Source organism: Sebastes umbrosus, chromosome 15 (assembly GCF_015220745.1).
Source record: "Sebastes umbrosus isolate fSebUmb1 chromosome 15, fSebUmb1.pri, whole genome shotgun sequence".
Classification (NCBI taxonomy): Eukaryota; Metazoa; Chordata; class Actinopteri; order Perciformes; family Sebastidae; genus Sebastes; species Sebastes umbrosus.
This window is the reverse complement of record NC_051283.1, coordinates 31923533-31942912: the sequence shown is the minus strand read 5'-3', so window position 1 is coordinate 31942912 and position 19380 is coordinate 31923533. Positions and strand designations below refer to the sequence as shown.

Genomic DNA, 19380 nt, shown 5'->3' with positions numbered 1-19380 from the left:
ACTACTGTCACGGTATAGTGACCGTTTTATAAAAATAACTTTTTTTAATCATATTTTCTCAAATCTCGCCTACTGATGCTTTAACTTCCACTGTTATTTAGAATATATGTGGAAATAAAGAGCAAAACTCCATCATTCCACAGGGTGGAGCTGCGACACAAAGCAAAGCAGAAAGATCTATTTAAATGTGTTAATCTACAGATATGTTGTCATAAACTGAACTAATCTGCAGAGGCATTTTGGGTTCAGAATATATGAATGAATAACAAAAAAAGACATATAAGATGCAGGTCCAGGTGGTGAACCTCTGTTGATCATCAGGACACGGCTGATCCTCTCAACACGTCCACTTTTCTGATCACTCACTCTGACAGAGACCACCAGCTGATGAGAGAAGAAGAGAACAGAAGTGATGAATCAGTGTTTACAGAGACTCCCTTCATCAGCTGTCAGTCACTGATGCAGCACACAGTTCATTTATAAAACTATCATTAGCAGAACCAACCTCCATATCTCCGCTCACTACTCAATATCTCCAACAGGAACCGCAATTTATCTTCTAGCTAATTCATCAGTGTGGTCGTTCCTAAAGTCTGCACCTCCTCTGGTCCTCACTCATTCCAGTGTGCTGCTCCTAGTGACTGGAAGGAGTTAATGAAGACACTAAACCTCCACACCCTCATCCCGTTACCCTCCTTTAAGCACATCATGGTTACTAAATGTAACCACGGTTCTATGAAATAAGAACCAGTGATCTGAGGCTTCAGTCAGACTGATCTCAGAGCTGTGACAGAGATGAACTGATCAATGAGAGAACAAAGACTTTCTGATCAGATCTGATGGTACGACAGTTTGATGGATGAGGACCACTGTCTCTATACATGTTGTGATGCTGTCAGCTGTAATCCAGCTTTATGTCCTGGAGACATGAACACAACAACAACATCTTCTTCACATCAACTCTAACACATGATCACAACAAGCTTCTGGCTGATCTGATTGGCTGACTGTTCTCTCTCTCTGTGTGTGTCACCGTTCTCCTCTCACAGCTTAACGGAGGAAACACATCACAACAATACTGCTGAAACCAGCATGGACCGACTCCGACCCTCTACTGACCTCAGAGTCTCCAGTCTATAGTGTGGACTCTCCACCAGATCAGACAGCAGCTTCACGTCTGAACCCTTCAGCTTGTTTTCACCCAGATCCAGCTCTCTGAGATGGGAGGGGTTGGACTTCAGAGCTGAGGCCAGAGAAGCACAGCTGATCTCTGACAAACTGCAGCGCCTCAATCTGAATAAAGAATAAATGATGAAGATAAAATCACTTTATAATCCAATCAGATGTGTTCAGGTTTTAAATGTGTAGCTCAACATCACTATGTCCTAATCAATGATCTTTTCCCTAAAATGAGTAGAGTGACTTTGTCATTGTGTTATTGTGGATCATCATAATGTCAGCCTTCTACAGACATCATCCAGATGTCACCACAACATTCATACAGCTGTTCATGTCAACACACATCAATAACATGCTGCTGATCTCAGTCAAGTCTGGAATTAGAGGATCAATATGAAATCAGACTTGTTGGACTTCATTACTTCATTTATTACATGGCCTTCTTCTCACTGTATCTGGGAGCTTAGCAGGTTTATGTCATTTACAGGAAAGGTCCACATTTGTTCAAGTGTGTCTGTAAACAACAGCCACATGTCATATGTACATTAAAAGAGTTATTGGTGGCAGTAATCATTCCTCCTGTGAAGTGGAACACAACACAGCTACACTGTAAGAAATGACTTCAGAAGTTCAACTGAGACTAATATGAAGATTCAGCAGTCTGAGTTCGACAAATCAAGTGAGTGTTTACCAAAGTTACTGTTTAGTACCAAAATCCCTCTTTGAGTTACTAATCCTCCTGCAGCTCAACAAGGAAACTTTCAAACACAACATACTTACTGGATACATACTAAGGCTGGGCAACATATCCATATAATATACAGTTCCCTCGAAAACTATTGGAACAGCGAAGCCAATTCCTTTATTTTTGTTGTACACTGAAAACATTTGGGTTTGACATGAAAAGATGAATATGAGACAAGAGATCAGGATTTCAGCTTCTATTTCCAGGTATTTCAAGTTTCAAGTTTATTCGTCACATACACAATTATACAAGTATATTGCACAGTGAAATGCTTATGTACCTCTCCGGAGGTACACGAGTTAAAGGAAGACAGTGCAACCAACATAAACCTACCAACATAAATAATAAACCAACATAACATTACCAATAAACCAACATAATACAAGTGCTAACAGTGCAAACATTACAATGGTGCAAAAGTGAATGATGGAGTAGTGAGGGGGGGAGAGCTTAAGTCTCATACTCATTTAGCAGTCTGATGGCCTGAGGGAAGAAATTCCTCCTCATTCTCTCTGTATTGGCCTTCAGCAGACGATAGCGTCTCCCTGAAGGCAGCAGGGAAAACAATCCGTTGTTGGGGTGACTGGCGTCTCTTCTCCTACATCGTTTAATGTAGATGTAATGCAGATTGGGAAGGGAGGTGGTCCTGATGGTTCTCTCTGCTGAGCGGACCACCCTCTTAAGAGCCAAGTGATCCCGCTTGGTGCCGTTTCCCATCCAGGTGGTGATGCTCCCACCCAGGATGCTCTCTGTAGTGCAGGTGTAGAAGTTCCTGAGCACCCTGAGTGGGAGTTTAAAGTCCCTCAGTCGTCTGAGGTGGAAGACGCGCTGCTGGACTTTCTTCACCAGGATGTTGATGTGGCAGGACCGTGAGGTCCTGGGTGATGTGAACACCAAGGTATTTGAAGTTATCCATCCTCTCCACCTGAGCCCCATTCATGCTGAGAGGGTGGAAGCTCCTCTGCTGCTTCCTGGTGGGGTCCACTATCAGCTCCTTGGTCTTGCTGACGTTCAGCTTGAGGTTGTTGTCCTTACACCAGTCTACTAGGTGGTTGATCTTAGAGCAGTAGGCAGTCTCATCATTATTGGAGATCAGCCCGCACCACGGCTGTGTCGTCAGCGAACTTGACCATGATGTTGGAGTCTGAGGTGGCCACGCAGTCATGGGTGTAAAGGGAATACAGCAGAGGGCTCAGCACACAGCCCTGGGGGGCCCCGGTGTTGAGGGTGAGGGGGGATGACACATGGTGTCCCACTCGTACCGCCTGTGGTCTGCCAGTCAGGAAATTAAGGACCCACCTGCACAGGGAGGAGTGCAGGCCGAGATCTCTCAATTTAGTGGCCAGCCTGGAGGGGACTATCGTACTATCAATAAACAGCAGTCTAACATAAGCCCCTCTCCTGGTGTCCAAGTGGGCAAGGGTGGTGTGGAGTAAATGGGCTATGGCGTCATCTGTACATCTGTTGGGGCGGTATGCAAATTGTAAAGGGTCCAGGGTGGCAGGCAAGGAAGAGGTGATGAAGGTCTTGATCAGTTTCTCAAAACACTTCATCACCGTAGAGGTTTAGGGCTATGGGAACGTCATTTAATCAGCTGGGCTGGGGTTTCTTGGGGACAGGGAATATAATAGACTGTTTGAAGCATGTTGTGATAATGCACTGAGAGAGGGAGAGGTTGAAAATGACCATGAACACAGGGGCTAGTTGGTCAGCGAAGGCTTTGAGGACACGTCCAGTAATCCTGTCCGGACCCGCTACCTTCACACACCTGAGTGTCCTCCTCACGTTGTGCTTCGTCACGGTGAATGCTGTCTCCCCTCCGCTGGCTGGTATGTCTGCTTGTTGAGTGTTAGCCTTGAAGCGCGCATAAAAGATGTTAAATTCATCGGCCAGGGAGGTGTCAGCATTCATGATGGATGATGGTTTTGCTTTATAATCCGTGATGGTACGTAGTCCCTGCCATAATCCTCTGGGATCTGGCTGTAGTTGTAGTTCAAGCTTCCTCCCATACCGTTGTTTAGCCTCTTTTACTACTCTGCGGACATTGAAAGAGGCAGCTTTATATTCCTCCATGTTCCTGGTTGCAAGCCCTGTGTTGTAGGCGGCGGTGCGGGACCTCAGAGAGTCGCGGATGTTTTTATCCACCCGTGGCGTCGAGAGCATCCTACAGAGTGGCCTCTGATTGGTCAGACCAGCGCGTCACCACCCTGCGCACCGGGGCTTCCTGTTCCAGCCTTCGTTTACATTTTGGCATAAGGAAGATGGCGGCATGGTCGGATTTACCAAACGGGGGGAAAGATTTGGCTTTGTAGCCGTCTTTGAATGGTGAGTAGCAGTGGTCCAGAGTCCTCTCTCGTCTTGTGGGACATCTGATATGTTGCCGAAGGTCCGGTCTTACGGACTTAATGTTTGCATGGTTAAAATCCCCGGCCAAGATGAGGGCTGTATCCCGGTGGTTAGCCTGATAGCTAGTGAGAGCTTCATGTAGCTCAGACAGGGCAGTGGCCGTGTCCTCTTGCGGTGGCATATAAATGGCACTGATGGTGATGGATGAAAACTCGCTGGGAAGGTAGAACGGGCGACATTTGATTGTCAGGAGCTCCAGGTTGGGTGAGCAGGAGTGTGTAAGATAGACTACATTCCTGCTATCACACCAGCTGTTGTTAACCATCAGACATAGTCCTACACCCCTCGACTTGCCAGACTCTTTTGTTCTATCCATGCGATGAACAGAAAAGAACTCCGCTGGTTGAGCGGCGTAGGCCAGTATCGTGGAACTCAGCCATGTCTCGGTGAGACATACGATGTTACAGTCCCAAATGCCCCGCTGGTATTTGATCCTGGCTCTGAGGTCGTCTAACTTGTTCTCCAGGGATTGGACATTGGCTAGTAGGATGCTAGGCAATGGTGGAAGGTGTGACCTGCTCCTCAGCCCATTCCTCATCCAGGGTCGTTTCCCTCTGGGCCTCCTCCGTGGTCCGGGGTTAGCGTGTCCCCCATTGTGCCAGTTGGTACTGGCATCGCCTATGGATAGGCAGCACTTTTTCCCGATGCCTATAAATTTCTGTTTGTTCTATGTGATTCGACAAAGTGCAGGCTGTGCTAATAGATTAAGTATAACAATTAACAGTAGACAAACGACCGGAGCAGGTACAACAGCAACCACCGTTACCGGCACCATCTTGCTATCCTTGCTTTGTCATATTTACATCTAGATCTGTTACACAACTTACAAGATAGCATCGTTTTTAATGGAGCATCAAATTTCTAGGTGAGCAAAAGCATAGGAACAGATAAACTTAAAATAGATTAAAGTGAATAATACTTAATATTTAGTTGCAATAACTGCATCAAGCCTGCGACCCACTGACATCACCACACTTTTGCATTCTTCTTTTGTGATGCTTTTCCAGGCTTTCACCGCAGCCTCTTTCAGTTGTCGTTTGTTTCATGAGTTTCTCCCTTCAGTCTCCTCTTTAGCAGGTAAAATGCAGCTCAATAGGGTTTAAGTCTGGAGATTGACTTGACCAGTCTAAAACCTTCCTCTTCTTTCCCCCTGATGAACTCCTTGGTTGTTTTGGCAGTGTGTTTTGTGTTACATCATCAATGAAGATCAATGAGCCCGTCCCAGAAGAAGCCATGCGAGCCCAAGCCATGACATTACCTCCACCCTGTTTCACAGATGAGCGTGTGTGTTTGGGATCATGAGCAGATCCTTTCTTTCTCCACACATTAGCCTTTCCATCACTTTGGTAAAGGTTAATCTTTGTCTCATCAGTCCATAAAACTTTGTCCAACAACTTTTGAGCTTCGTCTCTGTACTTTTTGGCAAACTCCAATCTGGCCTTCCTATTTTTATTGCTAATGAGTGGTTTGCATCTTCTGGTGTAGCCTCTGTACTTTTGTTCTTGAAGTCTTCTGTGAACGGTGGATTGTGACATCTTCACTCCTGCCCTCTGGAGGTTGTTGGTGATGTCCCTGACAGTTGTTTTAGGGTTTTTCTTTACAGTTCTCACAATGTTTCTGTCATCAACTGCTGATGTTTGCCTTGGTCTACCGGTTCGATATCTTTTGCTCAGTACACCAGTGGTTTCTTTCTTCTTCAGGACATTCTAAATGGTTGTACCTGCTATGACCAATGATTGTGCAATGGCACTGATTGATTTTCCATCTTCTCTCAGCTTCAAAATTGCTTGTTTTTCTCCCATAAACAGCTCTCTGGTCTTCATGTTGATTACACATTTTTAACTAGAAATGCAGTCTAATCAATGTAGTAGGACACACCTGGGCAACAAAAAACACCCGACAGTCACATGTTGCAATAATTTTGCTCACTTGAAAAATGGGTGGGTTCAAACAAAAGGTGCTATCTTCTAAATTTTTTAACAGATCTAGATGTAAATACCTGGAAATAGAAGCTGAAATCCTTTTCTCTTGTCTCATATTCATCTTTTGATGTCAAACCCAAATGTTTTCAGTATACAGCAAAAATAAAGTAATTGGCCTCGCTGTTCCAATAGTTTTCAAGGGGACTGTAAGTGTTGTCATTTCCTGGTTTTAAAGGCTACATTACAGTAAAGTGATGTAATTTTCTGAACTTACCAAACTGTTCTAGCTGCTCTATTATTTGTCTTTTACACTAAGTCATGATATCCACGTTAATGATGATTATTTATCAAAACTTTCATTGTGTATATATTTTGTGAAAGCACGAATGGTCAACCCTACAATATCGTCGCAATATCAAAATCGAATTACTCGGTCAAAAATATTGTGATATTTGATTTTCTCTAAGTCACCCAGCCCTAATACATCTAACTCAGACTGCTGAAGCCTCCGATTAGTTTAAGATCAACTTTATAGGTCATTTTACACAGAACAAGACTGTGGATTTAGTCCTTATCTCATAACACTCAACATCAATAACTATTTGAATGTACATATGAACATGTGAGTATTGTATTGAGATAGACTTGAAAAAAAATGTGAACCTGTAAAGATGTTTCTGGTGCAGAATATTTATTTGGTATTTTTTGTAATCTAAATGTCTGCGGCTTAAAATAATAAGCCAGTGCTGACATGAAAACAGAGCACAGTTAGATCTACTGTTAAAAAGAACGTGGGAATAATTTAGAACTATAGAAACCTCTGATTTGATGGTATCGTTCATAAACATCACTTATGTGCCTTTAAGTTGGTGCAATACGTGTTTGTTGAAGAGTGCTGCACCTTTAGACATGTTCAAATAGAGCTTTACAGGAATGAGTCCTAATATCAAGAAATGAATTAGCATTTTAGCACTTCCTGTTCCCTCGTCTGGAGGTCAATGGGTTTTTAGTTGGATGCCTGGAAAAAGGTCTGTGGTTAAAGGTCCAGTGTGTAGGATCTGGCGGTGTCTAGCAGTGATGTATGGAGATTGCAACTAACTGAAGCCTCTCCTGTGTGCCAAGCGTGTTGGAGATCCATGGTGGCTGATGCGAAAACAAGAACGTTCCTCTCTAGAGCCATCTGGAAAAGAGCCAGTGTGCATAGAGAGTGTGTGTACAAACTACATGAGCTACAGTCAGTGAACTGACCTCAGAGTCTCCAGTCTACAGTTTGGACTCTCCAGTCCAGCAGACAGCAGCTTCACTCCTGAATCCTTCAGAATGAAGTTGTAACTCAGGTCCAGCTCTCTCAGATGGGAGGGGTTGGACTTCAGAGCTGAGGCCACCACTTCACAGTGAGTATCTGAGAGTTCACAGCCAGAAAGTCTGTCATGACACAAAAATGACAAAATATGTTATTATGAAAGAGGAAAGTTTATATTAACTTCATGCATTTGATGACTAAAAAGTTTGATATATATTTCTTTGATTCAAATTTGCACCTCACATCAGTGGTTCAGCTAATCTTATCTCACTGTTTGATATGAAACAATAATTCTCATCACTCTCTCTCAAACCCGCAGACTTTTAATCTTTGTTTTTCTTTAATCTTGCAGATGAAGAGAGAGAAAATGTAGTTACATTGAGGCTTCCATAATGTCCAGTCTGTCAGTGTGATCTGATCCCAGGTCTGTCTCCACAAAGTTAGCATGAGGCCTTCTTGATTAGAAAAGCATTTTTAAAACTCAGTGAATAAGTGATAATAATACAATTGAGAAAGATGACCTCTCTTTGCTAGCTACCTACTGCTGTCAGGTTCACGTCCATAAATGGGAAAATTCACTGAGTGCTGTCAAACGGTAGACTAATGAAGCAAATTGCATAATAATATTAGACCTGTACATAATTAAACATTCATATAATTAGATATTTTGATGACTGCATGGCGTTTTGTCATTAACACTCTTTTCTGAGCATCAAACGTATTCAGCTCACAAACACATAAAGAACCAATGAGGTTGCATTATTACCTCCTTCCAAAGCCAAGGGTTTTCACCGGCGTTAGTTTGTTTGTCTGTCTGTCTGTCTGTCTGTCTGTCTGTCTGTCTGTTAACAGGATTAGTCCAAAAGTCCGATGGATTTGAATGAAATTTTGGAGGGGGTGGAGTGTAGCACAATGAACAATCCATTAGATTTTAGTGGCGATCCGGATCATGATCCAGATTCAGGAATTGTTTTAAGAATTCCGATCAGCCTGAGCATTAAGACCACAGGGTATAACACATGTGCAGTGTAACTGATGACGCGTTGATGGCGCATGACCCCGCCTTCTTCCTCCTTCTTCGAGCAGAGAGATACGTGTGTGGATGTGTGGCGAGACATCGATGTGTGTGTGGGGCTGCTGTCTGTCCGTGGTGAGAGAGAACAAAGCGGTAGATGACGGGATGAGAGACAACGTAGGGTAACGTTATACAGACATAACAAGGCTGCTGAATGAGAGAGGCATCTGCCGATACGTTACATGGAAACACACCGTGTTAATAACAAGCCGACCACCTCACGGTACCGCCAGCTGGGAGCTGTTTTCTGTTTTTAAAGTCAGGCACCTTGGCGGAGGTCTGCGCTCTCCGAGTGCCATTCTAGTTTTCGACATAATTTCATCAGAAAGATGTTATCAGTGTATCAGCATTAAAAACATAACATTGATCTTTGGTGTGTATAAGATCTCTTAAAAAATCTGAATTCTACCATTCTGCTGTTATATATTCATCAGACCGCTGTTATTGGTGGAAGCTTTGTATTTCCTGCTACTACTCTTCTCTACAGCAACAAGAGAGAGAAACACCTGAGTTTCCTTCTGTGAGTAACAGAATAAAAGGAAAGACTTAAAAACAAGATGATGGAACACAACTTGACTTCATGAGCAATAAAATGCACAATTGCTCGATTCAACACACTCAGGGGGTTTTACAACGACAATCTTTGTCTCATATGACCAGTAGTTTACGGTGGCTAATGCTAGAGTTGGGTCGATTTTCGGTTTTGCCGGTCCGGTCCGGTGTATGAGCTTAAACCGGTTTGATTATATGCTAACTGGCAGAACCGACATTTGTCATTATCACACGTTCTGGCAAATTAAAAAGTATCCTACATCAACAACCTGTGCCGACAGAGACACAGTGCTAAATCCAGCCTTTATTGCATTACTAATAAGCAATATGCCAACGTGATTAACGTAATATTATGATATTATGTTGGTTAATAAACAAGAATAGGTTTGTTTTCTAGAAAGTTCATTTGTTTTTTGGAGTGACGAGACGAGACATGGCAGAGCTGGTCTCAAAGAAAACTAAAACTGCGGCAACATGGCAACAGTTTAGATTTGAAGCCAACGAAAGAGATGAGCCCAAAAACACACGAGGTAAGGTGTAATGTGGTGCAAGGCCTATTGAAAGAAAACCCAAGCACCGGGGCTCTGATCCCAGGACCGCCCCGACTCCCCGCCGGATCAGCAAACGTTCTGTTGCTGCCGTTACACCGGTTAGACCCAGCGCTCCACCAGCCAGCTGATCTTTTGTTTTTTTCATTTGTTTTACCAGGTTCACATGTCGTCTCCATCACCCAAAAACATAAATCAGAAACAACTGTAAAATGTAACAATTAGAAATAAATAGAATAAGTGTTCATTAACTTGACAGCTAGAAACACAAACTACTGAAACATTTTTTCACTCAGCATTGGAAACAGCTCAAGAAAATCTGTGACAAAATACAACTGACATATTTATGTAATAAACACTTGGAACACTTAAGAATAATTTATAGTGTGTATATTTGAAGAACTAAACTACTAATCTACACTGATCTATAAAGTTAATCACCTCTGGACCTACTTAGCTTTTCTGCAGTTCCTCACAGCTGGAATCAGTCTCTGTCGTCCCTCCTGTGTTGTATTGTACTTCTCCAGGTCCAACTCATCCAAAACCTCCTCTGACATCTGCAGCATGTAGGCCAGAGCTGAGCAGTGGATCTCAGAGAGGTTCTTCTCTGATGTGTTCTCTGACTTCAGGAACTCTTGGATCTCCTGATGTACCGAGTGGTCGTTCATCTCCGTCAGACAGTGGAAGATGTTGATGCTTCTGTCAGGAGAGATATCATACATGTTCATCTTCTTCAGGTTGTTGATGATTCTCTGGATGATTTTTGGACTGTTGTCTGTCCGACCCAGCAGACCTCCTAAGAGCTTCTGGTTGGACTCCAGAGAGAGGCCATGAAGGAAGCGAACAAACAGGTCCAGGTGGCCATTTTTACTTTCAAGGGATTTCATCATGGCTCTCTTCAGGAGTGAATGAAGATATTCTTCTCCCAGGAAGGCCTTCAGTACCTCTGTGCTCCTGTTTGTGTAACAGTGGACCACGTAGACTGCAGCCAGAAACTCCTGAATGCTCAGGTGAACAAAGCAGTAGACTGTTTTCTGGAAGATCACACACTCTCTTTTGAAGATCTCTGTACAAACTCCTGAGTACACCGAGGCCTCTGTGACATCAAGACCACACCGCTCCAGGTCTTCTTGGTAGAACATGATGTTTCCTTTCTCTAGATGTTCAAACGCCAGCCTCCCCAGCTTCAGAAGAACTTCCCTGTCAGCCTCCGTCAGCTCCTGTGGACTCGTCTCAGGTCCCTCACCATACTTCTGCTTCTTCCTCTTTGTCTGAACCAACAGGAAGTGTGAGTACAGGTCAGTCAGGGTCTTGGGCAGCTCTCCTCTCTGGTCTGTAGTCAACATGTGGTCCAGAACTGTAGCAGTGATCCAGCAGAAGACTGGGATTAGACACATGATGTGGAGGCTCCTGGATGTCTTGACATGTGAGATGATTCTGCTGGACAGCTCTTCATCACTGACTCTCCTCCTGAAGTACTCCTCCTTCTGGGCGTCAGTGAAGCCTCGTACTTCTGTTACCCTGTCAACACATGCAGGAGGGATCTGATTGGCTGCTGCAGGTCGGGAAGTTATCCAGACGAGAGCTGAGGGAAGCAGATTCCCCTGGATGAGGTTTGTCAACAGCACGTTGACTGATGACTTCTGGGTGACATCAGACACAATCTCGTTGTTCTTGAATTCCAGTGAAAGTCTGCTTTCATCCAGGCCGTCAAAGATGAACAGAACTTTACAGTCAGCGAGCTTCTCTGCTGTGACCTTCTGTAATGTTGGATGGAAAACATGGAGCAGCATGAGAAGACTGTACTGCTCATCTCTGATCAAGTTCAGCTCCCTGAACGAAAGCAGAACCACCAGACTGACATCTTGGTTCTCCAAGCCCTCTGCCCAGTCCAGAGTGAACTTCTGCACTGAGAAGGTTTTTCCAACGCCAGCGACGCCGTTCGTCAGAACGACTCTGATGTGTCCCTGTTGGTCAGGTAAGGCTTTAAAGATGTCCTGGCACTTGATTGGAGCGTCATGGAGGGTTTTCTTCTTGGAAGCTGTCTCAAGCTGCCTCACCTCATGTTGGGTATTAACCCCTTCACTCTGTCCCTCTGTGATGTAGAGCTCAGTGTAGATCCTGTTGAGGAGGGTTCCACTTCCTGTTTCATCACTTCCTTCAGTCACACATTCACATCTCTTCTTCAGACTGATCTTATGTTCATCTACAACCTCCTGCAGACCTCTATTCAGACTGATCTTATGTTCATCTACAACCTCCTGCAGACCTCTATCTGCTGAAAGAGAGAGACACGTTTGAGACAAAACACAGAAACGTATTATTTCTAATGCCAATAAGAAAATAATCAATATAAGAACATATAAAGAAGTAAAGGTTATAAAGTCATTATCCCTTCTTGAAGTCTAAACTAACGTCAACCTGATTTTTACATTTATTTTTAATAATTTGTTTTCAACAAGTCGTTCTGCAGGACCAGACATGTGTTTGTAAGTCAGAGAAGGAGACTGTAGCAGGAAAGCTAATGTTGTTCAAAGTCTGTGGCTCCTGTTCAGTTCAGTTCAGTTCAATTTATTTTTATATAGCGTCAAATCATAACAGAAGTTATTAAAACAACAAGTTTCCAGACATGAAGACATCAGCAGACACATCTACAGTCTTACTTTGGACAGTGCTGGTCTGACTGGCTGTCTGAGGTCCAGGTCTTGTTCTGGATCTGGACATCGGCTCCTCCACAGAAGCAGGACTCCTCTTCTTCTCTCTGTGGAGACATTACTTTATTACTAAAATCATTGTTGGTTGTTGGTGAAGAATATCCAGACTTGTCCGACACTGAAGCTCAGATGGTCACAGAGAAGAGTTAAAGTGTTGGTAGTGAATTCAGCATTCAGTCTGTGATGAAAATGTTCCTTTATTTGAACTCTCCTGCTTTAATAAACAAGAATTAGCTGCTTTTCCTGTCTGACTGTCTTATTAAACATTTAGTGATCTGGCTGAAGTTTGTTTATTAAAGAGGAACAACGGACATTATTAAAACATTAATGTTATTCTATTCTATCAAGGAACACCAAGGACACCAGTGTTACATGCTGTGTGTCTCAGACTGCTGCTCTACATCAATATTTAGACCACTTCTAACCTCAGTTCAAACCTAACTAACTCAAACTAAACTGCCCAAAGTGACTGTGAATCAGTAAAGGACATAATCAGCTCTCTTTGGCCACTTTTAAAACATTGATATTATTCTGGAGGATATATAACATGATGGGGAAAAAATACTGCAACTTGCTCATGGGCGCGCGTATTGTGAGGGCACGCCGGGAAACCACAAGGTGGCAGCGTCACATGTCTCTCCTCTACAGTCCACAGGGAGGAAACGGACTCAGACACTTTGACAGTAAAGTAATAAAATGTTGGATTAACACTCAATCTGCCTCAGGCTTCAGTTTTTGCTCAAAATGGACTCTGAGCTGACTGACTGAACACTTTTAGAGTTCCCTCACTGTTCTCATGTACCTGGATCACCTGGTCAGTGTGGCTCCTCCCCTCTCCATTTACAGGATACCTTTGACCTCAGAGTTTATCTATGAGGGCGTGTGTATCACACAAATCAGCTTTATAACACGGAGTGTTCATGAGAATCTCTTTTGGCTTGAACAGGTTGAATTAAAATGAGTTTTGGTCAAATGTTATCTAATTTTTATGTTTAAATCAATTTGGTTATAAAACTAATGCGCTTTTTCTGTTTGTTTTTTTCAGACTTATATGACTAAGATTCTTCTCAACATCTGGAAGAAAAAACTATTTTCTGTTGCATAATAAAGTAATTTAAGCCATTTTACAGTCTTCATCCTTCTGCTCTGTTATTGATTTACAGGAAACCTTTGACCTTTGAGTTTATCTATGAGGGTGTGTGTATCACACAAATCAGCTTTATTGTCTGTTGCATAATAAAATAATAATTTAAGCCATTTTCCTGAGTTGCAACTCTTTTTTTCATAATCCAAACATAGATGGTAGCCAGAGATGACACTTCTTCTTGCTCAGTTAGTACAACATGAAGCTGCATGTTGGGGAATATAAATCTGTTAGCAGAACGTTTAGTCTTCATCCTCAATGCATCATCGTCCACCAGGTCAGCTTACAGTAAAAACAGTCTCTTACTTTGACTCTGAGGGTCCAGGTTCATTACTGAAGTCCAGAGGATCCCACATGGACCCGTCACGCTTCATAGACAGACAGCTGGGTACTGGAGACTCTGCTCTCTGTCTGGACTGAACTCTGCAAACACCAAGATGATTTTATTCATATCACATGAATCTCTTTTTAGGTCATTAAGGTCGCTCTAAACACACAAACTACTGCTGCTGTCGACAAAAAGGAGGTTTAAAAGCTTGTTGCCGTTTTCTTAGATTAGATTACATCTTCTCTAGGTGACTGACAGCTGTCACAGATACTAAGAGCAAGAGTTTATTCGATGAAGTCTGTTAAATTTTAGTTGGCAAATACATTTGTGTAGAAATCTGAATATAGCAGCTCTCTTACTTTGTGTCTGAGGGTGCAGGTTCATTACTGACGTGTAGAGGAATATCTTTAGATATTGCTAAACCAAGCCCCCGGGAAGAGCGCCGGGATCTGAAGCTCATGTTTCGTAGTGGATAAAGGAGCGTTTCAGACAGAGGGTGAATACAGGTATATTCAGGCAGACGGTATGAAACATAATGTAGCATTGTCAGGGTTAACGTAGGCTGCCCTGAACGTTTAAATACAGATCAATAAGATCACTTCCTGAACAGATTCCACCATCAGCAGATGGATTTATTAGTAGTTTAGCTTTTGAAATCATGCTAACATCACATATCTGCTGGTGGTTGGTTTGCTTGCTTTCACACCTGAAACAAAACGCTCCCAGAGTATGCTTGGAAGCCGAAAGAGACCCAACTTTTAAGGTGGACCAGAGTTTGGTTGTTTGGTCTTCACCAGAGTTTGAAGCATCTTTCACAGTGGCCCAAACAAACCGTACTAACAGTACAGACCTGAGTTTGTTTTAACCCAACAGAACGGGTCATGAGTGAAAGCAACCTGTTTCACTAGCAAGGGAGTAAATAGAGAGAGATAAAAAAGCAGAACAAAGCGTAACCTGCTGACGGGAGCAGTTGATGATGATTATCTCCTTTAGTAGGTCATATATCACGGCTAGTTAGAGATACAACCCAAAGTTCTACTAAAGTTCAGTATCACTTTAACTGTGATTAGAAGTTACTGGTGACCCAGATCTTTGTCCAGCGATATCTCTGTCTATTCTACTGCTAATGGAAATATTCTGCAACATTTTGGAATATTTAGTGCCAAATTTTCAGCGCCCCGATATCTACATCTCTTTATAACATATAAACCACATCTGAGCCAGATCTGTTGCTTCTATCTCAAAATGCACAATTGTTAGAAATATTTCAGCTCTGCTGCCTCAGTCTACAGTCTTCATCCTTCTGCTCTGTTATTCATTTACAGGAAAACTTTGACCTTTGAGTTTATCTATGAGGGCGTGTGTATCACACAAAACAGCTTGATTGTCTGTTGCATGATAAAAAATAATTTAAGCCATTTTCTTGAGTTGCAACTCTTTTTTTCATAATCCAGACATAGATGGTAGCCAGAAATGACACTTCTTCTTGCTCAGTTAGTACAACATGAAGCTGCATGTTGAGGAATATAAATCTGTTAGCAGAACGTTTAGTCTTCATCCTCAATGCATCATCATCATCATCATCCATCAGGTCAGCTTACAGTAAAAACAGTCTCTTACTTTGACTCTGAGGGTCCAGGTTCATTACTGAAGCATTGAGGTTCATATATGGACTGGTAAAACTTCATAGACAGACGGCCGGGGACAAGAGACTCTGCTCTGTCCTCCTCTTCCTCCAAACGATCACTCATCTTCTGATCTGACGTCAGTCTGAGAGGTAAAACAGGAACACTGACTGTGAGCTCAGATCATTTAAAGTTAACATGTTTGTTCAAGAGTCACAGGCTGAGAGAACAGGGTGTAACACACACAGTATAATATAACAATCCAGCGCTCCACCTGGTCAGTTCTCTTTAACTCTCTGCTTGTTTTCTTGGCTTACAGCAGCTTTAATGAGGATTATTCAGCCAGTCATGACTTTGTGTTCACAGATGAATCAAACTGTTGAGCTCATTCTAACATTTCTCTCCTCTACAGTCCACAGGGAGGAAACTGACTCAGACACTTTAACAGTTAGATAATAAAATGTTGGACTAACACTCACCCTGCTCCAGTCTTCAGTCCTTCTGCTCTGTTGACTCTAAATGGCGTCATTGAACACTTTAAGAGTCAGGCTTCTCTTCCTGTTCATGTACCTGGATCACCTGGTCAGTGTTGCTCCTCCTCTCTCCATTTACAGGTGAGTTTATCTGAGTGTGTGTGTGTGTGTGTGTGTGTGTGAGTGTATGTGTGTGTGTGTGTGTGTGTGTGTGTGTGTGTGTGTGTGTGTGTGTGTGTGTGTGTGTGTGTGTGTGCTTTTTAACTTGATGTGTTTATGAGTGTCATGACCCGGCTCATGAACCATGACAAGAGACGGCAGAGACACAGATTTAAACTGAAAGGTGAATAAGTTTATTTTTGTCTGTGTCAGCAGATGGATGAGTGGTTGTGTGGTGAATGAAGGGTGTAAAACCTGATCTAGTAACACAGCTGAAGCAACCAAACAAGAACATGGTGGTGTAGGAATGGAGAGATCTCAGCTTTCTATTTAAATCATGGTAATACATCTATTTAGTATAAAACTTCAATATTTTTTTCTGTTTGGTTTTCTTTTACAGATTTATATAAATAAGATTCTTCTGAATATCAGGATGAAAAATTATTGTCTGTTGCACAATAAAAAATAATTTCAGCCATTTTCCTGCGTTGCAACTGTGCAACTCTTTTTCATAATCCAAACACAGATGGTAGCCAGAGATGACACATCTTATTGCTCAATTAGTACAATGTGAAGCACAATTTAAAAATGTATTATATTATTATATTAGTTACATTTCTTTATATTGATGTTTCTTCCAATATCATACTAAAGGTGTGAACGTTTCACTGTGTTTTACAGAAAAAGAGCAAGGACGTGCTGGATTTAGAAATACAATCACAACTTGGTAAAGTGATTAAAATGTGTTTTTATTTAGCAGCAGATGTTCAGAAGAGTCTTTGTGGAGTCTTTAAAACAGCTCTAAGTGTTGCTGATGAAGGACTTTATCAGAGAATAGTCTGCTTAGCTCTGTGACTTGAGTTTAAAGGTCAGACATGAGAGGCACAAAGTGGAGCTACTGGGACTGTAACATCTACTAGAATATACTCCTGCACTTTGTAGGGACCCACCAATGTGACTGGTGGCAAGTGACCACATGAACTCAGTAACATGATCCTTGACCCATGGACTCAGCTCAGCTCAGTAGCCATTGGCTCAGGACTCAGCTAAGTAGCCATTGGCTACTGTAGCATTCACACATAGGTGTGAAATTCACCCAGGACAAAACCAGAGGAATCTCTTTGTTCCTCCTCTTACTGCTCCGTCTCCTCACCTTTGCTGTCCTGCAGAGGTGAGCTGCTGCTCTCCCCACCTAAGCTCTCTGATCTATGGCCTGTTAGGAAACAGCCATAGGAACACAACGATCTTCTAAGGCACAGGACACGAGAGCCTGCCTTTTTACCAACTATCTTCAAGCAACAACCGCAAGGAAGTTAGCACCAAGCTATCAAGCTGCCGGGAAGAAGTATTGGAGCGATCAGCTTCCTCCAATCTGCACAACTTGATTTGAGCACAGCAAAGACGACATCTTTGACTTGGAACCACAACTTCAACACATGGAATTACAAACCCTTTTCTTCCATGGATTAGTAACGTACTGGGCTTACCTTAGCAGTAGCAATCGCACATGGCTGAGCAAGACTGTTCAACTTTGATTTCTAGAATGTACTTGTATTGATTTGGTTTAATGTTATTCATTGAGTTTGACTGTTGTGATATTATTTGTAGTTAAGATATTTGGGTAGCTGGCTTCGCCACATATGATGTGTTTAGTTTACGCTTGACATAGACAAGGTCTTGCATGCAAACTAACCATCTTTTCTAACCCACTGCATATCTAACACACATTAAGATCACATACAGAAACTGTGAATTAGTTATAAACATACACACACACACACACATTCAGTTAACCTCAACCCCCACATCACCCCCCTCTCTGTCCTTCCTGAGCACATGTGCTCCGAAGAACAAAGAGGCCATGTGGTAACACATTGGCGGCCATCTTTGATCCTGCCATCTTTGTAGTTTTACAGTGCTCGCCATTTTGTCTGTAGGCCATACAGACATCCTGAGACAAGTAGCCAGCCATCTTGTCTCTCTCCCCCTCTCTCTCTCACACACACACACACACATTATTAATATTAATAATTCTATTATTATTTATTAATTAATTTGCTAATAACCAAACCTGTTACTGCCAAATCCCTGCAACTTATTATAACATGTGAACATGCAGTTTTCTCTCCCTGCTGAGGAACACTGTCAACTTTGATTTACTGTGTGAGATGTTAAAGAGGTTCTGTCAAACACAGCTGTTGAATACTAATATGACAGAATAGCTGCAGTCTCATCTTTACTACGATGATGAGTTCACTGTCCAGAGCAGTAACAGATATTAGTTCATCTTAAAATGTGGACAGAAAACCACAGAAACATGTTGACGTTTTAAAAAGTGAAAGTGTCCGTTAACACTAACGTTAGCTACGTTTCTTTGTTAATATCACAAAGTTAGCTAACTTATTTTAAAATGAGTTAACTCACAATACTTAAACATCGATGGAATAAATAAACTTGTTTTGTCTTCAAAAAGAAAGAAACTAGAATTCCCGCCTCACGGTTGTCTGCCTCTCCCAACCAGTCAAGTTACAGTTTACATCCACGTCTGTCCAAAATGTCATCACTTCATCATTTTATCATAATTAACATCTGTGTGAAAGTGTCATAATTAGCAGATTATTCTTGAGTTATGGCCAAAAATGTGTTTTCTGAGGACACAGTGACCTTTGACCTCTAAACTCTAATCAGGTCATACTTGAGTCCAAGTGGATGTTTGTGAAACTTGTGTGCCGAGTTTAATTTCAAATCCAGTTTCCATCATTTTAAATCCAGTTTAACTACATCATGATGACACTTAACCTTTACAACACCAAGTCAGTCAGGAAGAAAGCATTCACAGCATCAGTTCAGTGTTCACTGCATCCATTCTGATAAACCTCCTTTGTGCTAAAACAGAGGGAACGGTGACATCTGCTGGCAGAAAGCAGCTCCAGCAGGAACAACTGAACATGAACGGTGGTGAGAACGACCGCTTCAACACGGATTTCTGAGGGAAGAAGCTCCACGGGCGACTTTATGTGTCTGTGTTATGTAACCTACTGGATGTGTCGTTTCTCCAACTTACCAAATGTTGTACCAAGACTGAAGCTCTTCCGTTACCTCACTCTCAATTAAGGAAAATGGCAAATGGCTGCATTTACCTCTCATTCATCCATTCACATGCACGCACACACACACACACACACACACACACACTGATAGCCTGAC

The 19380-nt window shown here is 42.4% G+C and overlaps 1 protein-coding gene across 1 annotated transcript; it reads right to left on the bottom strand.

Annotated features, from left to right (window-relative positions):
* Window positions 1–241: 241 nt before the first annotated feature.
* LOC119503079 (protein NLRC3-like) lies at window positions 242–15711 on the bottom strand. Its single transcript, XM_037794610.1, has 7 exons — window positions 15537–15711; window positions 13895–14011; window positions 12401–12491; window positions 10184–11970; window positions 7501–7677; window positions 1120–1293; window positions 242–384 (listed from the first exon to the last, which is right to left on the bottom strand). The coding sequence occupies exons 1-7, from the start codon at window positions 15665–15667 to the stop codon at window positions 363–365; spliced, it is 2499 nt and encodes an 832-aa protein (XP_037650538.1). The 5' UTR covers window positions 15668–15711; the 3' UTR covers window positions 242–362.
* Between the last annotated feature and the right edge of the window lie 3669 nt (window positions 15712–19380).

Coding starts and splice junctions, on each gene's coding strand:
- LOC119503079 (XM_037794610.1), bottom strand. CDS start 15,667: ATGAGTGATCGTTTGGAGGAAGAGGAGGACAGAGCAGAGTCTCTTGTC. Junction 11,971..12,400: donor CAGCCAGTCAGACCAGCACT/GTCCAAAGTAAG, acceptor GATGAACATAAG/ATCAGTCTGAATAGAGGTCT. Junction 385..1,119: donor TATAGACTGGAGACTCTGAG/GTCAGTAGAGGG, acceptor TTCTCTCATCAG/CTGGTGGTCTCTGTCAGAGT.